Source organism: Protomyctophum parallelum (assembly GCF_964188405.1).
Source record: "Protomyctophum parallelum genome assembly, chromosome: 7".
NCBI lineage: Eukaryota > Metazoa > Chordata > Actinopteri > Myctophiformes > Myctophidae > Protomyctophum > Protomyctophum parallelum.
Window position 1 is genome coordinate 15,661,972 of NC_139705.1, and position 7,472 is coordinate 15,669,443.

Here is a 7,472-nt window from a genome sequence, read left to right on the forward strand (position 1 = left end):
AGTAGAGTAGAAAAGGAAATACCAGAGTAAAGTAAAAGAACCTCAAAATATTACTTGAGTAGTTATACTTTCCACACCTTGCATTTCATTGCAAACACACAGATCCCCTTTTTCAGTACAGTACCATGTGAACATTTGTACAGTACGTACACAGTAATACTGCCCTCTAGTGGTTGAAAAAATGTGAACGATTACTTGATGTATAGCAAGCACAAAGCTGTACGATGCTCGTGCCATTTTGTCTTTTGTTCATTGTCTCCACCAGGCCGAAGGCATGTGGGGAGAGTATGTTTTGCACTCCGTCCGTCCGCGTGTCCGTCCGTTTGTGTGTCCGTCCGTTTGTGTGTCCGTGTGTCCGTGAACAGCTAATCTCGGCCACCGTTAACCCGGTCGATGCCATATTTTGCACACACACTCCCTGGATGCCAACCATGAACCTCTGCCCCACACTTTCCAGAACGGCCTGTTATAGCGCCACCAGGAGGCCGCTTTGTGCAAAACAAGTTTTTCCATGCCATATTTTGCACACACACTCCCTGGATGCCAACCATGAACCTCTGCCCCAAACTTTCCAGAACGGCCTGTTATAGCGCCACCAGGAGGCCGCTTTGTGCAAAACAAGTTTTTGCACAGTACACCTACAGATTTTGTCCAAACATCACGCAAATTGGTACACAGTCTCTCTAGAGCCATTCAACGAAACGGGTCTTTCAGATTTATCAGACTCCATCCTGATTGGTTAAGATTGGCTTCCAAAGTTCACAGGAGTGCTCAGTTTCAAACAAAATGCTGCAAATCATGAACACATCGCGTGAAATTGTGCACCCACATTCCCACTAGGCCGAGGACGAAATGCCACATGAACAATTTCAACTCAGCCTCAAGGTGGCGCTATAACTGGCCGAAAAGTGTTTTTACCTCTAACTGCACGGATCTGTGGATAACCTGGTGGAGACCTGTGCCCGGAAGGGCACTTTTTCTAGTTTTAGACTTTGTTTTTTAAAGCCATTCAAGCCATTCCAGTATTAGTTTCCATACTGTAGCGTGAACATAGCAACATCATGTATGGTATTCATAAACATCCTCGGTCGTTCAGCACGACTGCATTCATTGCAAATGTCTACATTGTCATAAAAGTCAAACAATGGCCGATACAGTATATCGACCTAACCAATATATTTCTACTGCAACACACAAAGGGATGGGATGTTTTAACAGAAACAGCTACGCCTTTACCAACTAAAATACTGCTGCTTTTTTGCAGGTTTCACATGCAGTACAGCGAGGGATCCAATCACATCAATCATCCTTTCTCACGCTGGGCACAATATGCGAGAGTGCATTGCTGGGATTTGGCTGAAGTACAGGATTTTGGCCGAAGTACCGCTCAAGGAAATGACGTTGACGCTTTACAAATCTGTTTACATTCTCCGTGTATGAAACAAGTGTTGTGATTGGTCAACAAATTGTATCCGGGGGAAATAAATCTGACGGATGTTCCGGACTGACATTACCGGCTATGCACTCTATGCCTTATATTGTGACTGGGCTTTTCTCTCTCGCAGATGAGTAAGCCCGGGACGAGGCTAATTCTTTCCATGCGCAGCCAGTTTTGTGAAAATAACACGTTGTCATCTACCACAATCAGAATGGGTCAGTACTACCATGGTTCTAGGCTTATTATCCCACCCTCAATGTCTTTAGCCCATTAGGACCACTCTATGCAAGTTCCACAATGTCATCAAACAGCGACACGCACCTATGGTAACATCAATCTACAGGCCACAGGTTTCTGTGTTACACTTTTCCCCCCCTTATTTTTTTTCTTTTTTAATACATTTTCTCCGTGATCGAGCTTCTAGTTATGGGAATGAAAATGATTACACATGAAGACAAGCTGTGTCTCTCACCATCATCATAGACCTTGCCGTGCTTCTTCAAGGCAGACAGGTTTATGCTCTTCTCCTTTAGGTTCTTACTCCAGATCTGCAGGATAGATAAGATAGATACCGTACCTGTATTATCCCACAGCATAGATAAGATAGATACTGTACCTGTTTTATCACACAGGGGAAATTCAGTCGCCCAGAGGAGCAGCAAAGCAGTTGAGTTAAGGTTACATTAGTTACAGGTAAAAGAGTACGGAAATGAAAAAGTACTGTTGTGTGCAGCGATACAAGGCAGGCAAATACAGAGCAACAGTATACGAAGGTAAGAACAAATAAAGTGCTTCATGAGTGTCTCACTGTATCTCGTCATAAAACAAATAATACTAGCACGTGTTCATGTAAACTGATGAACATACTGCCTATTAAAACTGCAGCTATAAGAGGTGCTGGGTTTAGAAAACTGCTGCAACAATCCATTATTTTCCATAACGATTATTCTAATGATTCCTTTTTCGATTAATCAAGTAGTGCAGGATTGTTTTTTTCGTATCCATTAACCGATTGGTTAATGGATAATACATTGTCTCACAATGGTGTAGTGCAAAACCTTAGCAGATCTACAAGCCCCACGTGTTGCATCGCTTGACCATCTTCCATGTATTTAACAAATGTTCTGTTTGTTTTACTTTGCCTATGACATATGCTCAAAATAAGAATAAATTATTTTATTAAATTATGTAATAATAATTATTTATCCAATGAACTGTTGCACCCCTAGTAGAGTAGAATAACAGTGGGTATAGGACATGTTCACCTATAGTGTTTTGGGATAGAAAAAGTGGTGTCAATAAGGCATTTTTTAATTATTTGGATAGGCTCAAAAGCAGACCGCTTCCCATAGGGAACAATCTGATTCTGATCTGAAAGTAAACTTAATGGTGCTTGTAAATAAATGGACTGACCTCCAGAAACTGCTTGTCTTCCCCTTTGACAGAGACTTCTCTAACGACAGCCTTCATGTCTCCGGAAGGGGAATCTCTACTCAGCAACCTGAGAGGACATTAAAGACAAGCACAAAGAATATTTCTCAGTCAGTATGTTGTCTGCAACCATCTATTTCAGGGATGCACCGAAAGGGAAATTCTTGGGCAAAACCAAATACTGAATATAGGAAACATTTGGCCGAATACCCGAATATGATTAATATTATCTTTTTTCCTACCATTGCTGTCATGGCCGTACCTTAAAGCTACCTGATTTATGGCAAAATAAATGGTTATGGCAAAACTCAAACCCTCACCTCCCACGGGGAAGCACACCTAAACCTAACCTTAACCCTCTCCCAACCCTTATGTCTAACCAATGACTAGTCTAAACTAAGTATGCACCCCATAGGGGGTAGAGACCTGCAAGCCCGTCGGGTACCGACGGGGCCTGGCCCGGGCCGTCTCTGTCCCTGACCAACGGGCCGTGGGCCGTTATATTAATTTTCCGATGTGAATTTCACCCAGACTGGACTTGCTTCCGCAGCATGCTGCTGTCTACTCCATAGTGACGTGACAATAACCCCTCCACACACACACACACACAAGCACACTAAAATCTGGTCAAAACTATAAAGACTTTGAAACAACGTGTTTCTATCTCTCTCGCTCCGCGCCTAAACTCTCGTCCTCTCTCTCTCCTAATTATTATGCAGCGCAGCTGTACACACACACACACACACACACACACACACAGTACACACACACACACCGAGTACTAAGTAGGCTACGGCTCTCCTCTGACAGAATTCATCTCAGGAGATCCGCAATAAAAACAAATTAAATACTGCGGGAGCATTATTACCACACTAAACAAAGTTGGATTTGTACATTGCAGAAACTGCAGATACATAACGTAAGTGTTCTTATTATTGTCCGTCTACTCTGGGTTTTATAATGCAGCTTGAGTCCGCGATAGCCGATCTGCAAGCTCACAACGCGTTGCGCTGATTGACAGTGCTACTGTATAAAACTATAATTAAGTAGGCTACTTTTTAGTGTGATGTCTGTGTGTTATTGACTTCTTGTTCCTTAAATGTGGGTTTATCAGAGCGATATAGTGCAGCTGTGAGTGAGTATAGCTGCTGCTGCGTCCGTGCACCAATAGAGCGACCGCGGCGGCGGCACGCATGCTTGAAATATTAAATAAAAATATGTCGGGCTTCCGGGCCAGGCCCGGGCCGTTTCTGGACTTTACCAACGGGCTTAGGGCCGGACGGGCCTATATTTTAGGCCTGTGCAGGGCTCTAATAGGGGGTCCCCAGTCAAGAAAGAATTCAGGGTTTAAGTGGTTGACCTGGTAAAATGTGAACATACTCTCCCTTGATCTCAGTGCAGTTTCCTGACGGTCCAGAGTAAACCACCGACTTGTCGTCGTGGAACACGATGTACTGCCGGCAGAATTTGACATTCTCATTCCTCTCCAGGTCACGCTGGCTCCATTCTGTGGGAAATCAAATCAATGTCATTAAAACTTCCATAGACCAATTCTTTATATTAGCAACAGCTACTTATTGTTATACTACTTACGATAGGGTAACAGATATATAGGGACAAGTTCCGATATAGAGGGTATGCGAGTTGACATAGTACGGTAGTCCCGGGTAATTAGGTTACTTTGCAATTTGCATATCATAGTCTCCATCTTAGACAATCAGATTGTAGGCTACATTCTATAAATATCTTTTATACATTTCTCACTCACGCCTCTATACTAGCTCCTTTTGGAACCCTCGGCTACCTTTTCTGAATTTTGGACAGCGGTAACCTTACCTAGGGTCCCTTCCTGGTAATTCCACTCTCCATAGGAATGATAGGACGTAACTTTACCACTGTCTGTTCACAGAGACCGGCGTGGTCGCTTGAGTGTTGATGCGATGTTTCAAAGATGCATAAAGTTGCAGTAGGAGACGGCGGAAACGGGTGCGAAGCGGCGTTAATCTGCGTTGCCGTTAAGTAGTTTCCTCTCTTCCTCACTTCCCATGTCCCGCACCGAGACTGGCCATGCTGGATGTTTTTAATGCTGTTGTGTCGTGGGAGGCGGGACATGGGACGTGAGGGAGAGAGAATTTCAGAGAAGCCAAAACTTCTAAAAAAGATTAAAAATACTTAACGACAACGCAGATTAACGCCGCTTCGCACCCGTTTCCACAGTCTCCTACTGCAACTTTATGCATCTTTGAAACATTTCATCAGCATTCAAGCGACCACATGGGTCTCCGTGAACAGACAGTGGTAAAGTTGCGTCCTATCATTCCTATGGAGAGTCGAATAACCAGGAAGGGACCCTAGCCGCAATTTGCAACTCTAGATTTTTTTACAATCTGTTGAATCTAGAGTTGCAATACCCTCCATCCACTTCCTATTCATGATTTTCGGTTTCTGATCTGCTGGTCTTAAATGACGTTAAACTCACCAACATTGCAGCTGTAGTCCAAGCTTGAATTATCCTCTTTCAATCTGCCGAGCTTTTTTTTCATAAAAATCCCCCGTAGACATGTTATGAGTTACTTTCTGTCCAAAATATTCCAAGAGTGACATTCCCGAGCCGCCATTTGTATTTTTGCAACGTGCCGTAAAACAAGATGTGAGGGGGAGCGCTTGTTTAATAGAAGGCTGTGTGTGATGGGGCGTCGCACTGTGTCTGCCTCTTCTTTGGGTGTCTTACCTGCGCAGGTAAGATTCTATTAAACAAGCGCTCCCCCTCACATCTTGTTTTACGGCACGTTGCAAAAATACAAATGGCGGCTCGGAAATGTCACTCTTGGAATATTTTGGACAGAAAGTAACTCATAACATGTCTACGGGGGATTTTTATGAAAAACAAGCTCGGCAGATTGAAAGAGGATAATTCAAGCTTGGACTACAGCTGCAATGTTGGTGAGTTTAACGTCATTTAAGACCAGCAGATCAGAAACCGAAAATCATGAATAGGAAGTGGATGGAGGGTATTGCAACTCTAGATTCAACAGATTGTAAAAAAATCCAGAGATGCAAATTGCGGCTAGAAGGGACCCTAGGTTACCGTAATTCAGAAAAGGTAACCGAGGGTCCCGAAAGGGGCAAGTCTCTATACCTGTGTAGACGTTGCTGTATTTGCCCCCGTACTGAGAGGTGATGACAGGCCCCACGTCGGCCCTGCTCAGAGAGGGGTAGAGGCTGAGCTCCCTGTACAGCTTGGAGATGTCATCTGGCCTGGTGGTCATGACCTGCAGGTGGCAGCAACGCACAGCACAGTCACTCGCACTGCTGCTGCGACCCATCAGTGATGACACCACAAGAAGCCTCTTCACTGCGAACAATGACGTGTTCATTTCTTGCCTAACTGCATGGGCAAGACATGCAACCATAGGTAGTAAGCAGTAGTGTTGTTTTTTTACCTAGGTAAAAGTATCTATACTCTGTTACAACCTACAACTAAGAGTCCTGAACTGCATCTGTATGTTCTTTTGACTGACTGACTGACTGACTGACTGACTGACTGACTGACTGACTGACTGACTTCTTTAACAGTTTGCAGAAAAAAAGCACTGCTAAGATTTTAAACTCAAGAAAGAAATTTGCATACAGATTTGAAGACAAAACTCTCTCTCACTGTCTCACACCAGTGACCAGATACATACAGAACAGATTGAATAGGAAGGAGTCATGGACCCCAAATTCCCCAATGGAAACAACAAGCCATAGGCTTTCTTGGGTTACAAATCATCTCAGCAGACCTCGTACTGTACTTCCCTGTGTTTTCCCCATGCAAACTGTTATTAAACAGTATTAAATCAATCAAACAGATCAGCTCAGTCAAGACACAGGGAGGAAGTTCCTCCTCTCAGCTGACACGGCTAGCAAAACAAGCTAGTTCCATAACAAGCCAATTCATTCACTGTGCGAAGTTTCTAAAGAAGGCGATAAATAATAGAGCTTGGATTGAATTTGTCCACAGCATTGTCATAATTGTGTGAGGTGTCTCAAATCTGGTCGTTAACTTACATGTGAGTCCATGGTCGTGGTCAGACGTTTGTCATTTGTGTTTGTGTACGGTACGGTGAGTACACAATAAATAACCAATCCCTTCTCCGCTCTCCTGTTTAGCAGTGTTGCCAGATTTTGCGAGAGAAATAAATAAGCAACCATAAGCGAGTGACAAAACACAGCGTGGAACCCAGGCTCACAAATATTGTCTGGCATGATTTTCTTTTCAGGTGGGGGAGAGTATTCCCTTCCTTGACATGAAGATGTTTGAGAACCACTGTTTTTTTAAACAACATAAGCCAAAATAAGCAACAGAGGCTACTTTAGAAACAAGCCCCAAAGTCGCTTATAGTAAGCAGACATGGCAACCACGTTGCTGAAAGACTAGTGGCTGAGTCTGTGCATTATTTGCTATAGTCAGAAATGATGAGAAAAACGCCCTCTCGGACCATAACCACACCACACACCGGAACATAAACATATACCGTAATAAAGAATGACTTAAATATTTAAACATGTTGATTTCTGAAGTTCTGAACCATAACTATGCGTTCCATTGTGAGGAGGGAAA

General features: G+C 43.5%; 1 protein-coding gene across 2 annotated transcripts in view; it reads right to left on the reverse strand.

The window, feature by feature from the left end:
* Positions 1 to 7,008, reverse strand: part of LOC310861630 (acylamino-acid-releasing enzyme-like) — a 33,675-nt gene extending 26,667 nt beyond the window's left edge. Inside the window, exons 1-5 of one of the 2 annotated variants that reach the window (XM_083769165.1) lie at positions 6,920 to 7,008; positions 6,009 to 6,141; positions 4,250 to 4,376; positions 2,852 to 2,939; positions 1,911 to 1,986 (exon numbers count right to left, since the gene is read on the reverse strand). In XM_083769165.1, coding sequence (XP_083625291.1) covers positions 1,911 to 1,986; positions 2,852 to 2,939; positions 4,250 to 4,376; positions 6,009 to 6,141; positions 6,920 to 6,931 — 436 coding nt within the window. In that variant the 5' untranslated portion in view covers positions 6,932 to 7,008. Of the gene's footprint in view, positions 1 to 1,910; positions 1,987 to 2,851; positions 2,940 to 4,249; positions 4,377 to 6,008; positions 6,258 to 6,919 lie in introns of both variants that reach the window. The other variant, XM_083769164.1, reaches the window with a different exon arrangement.
* Positions 7,009 to 7,472: the final 464 nt, after the last annotated feature.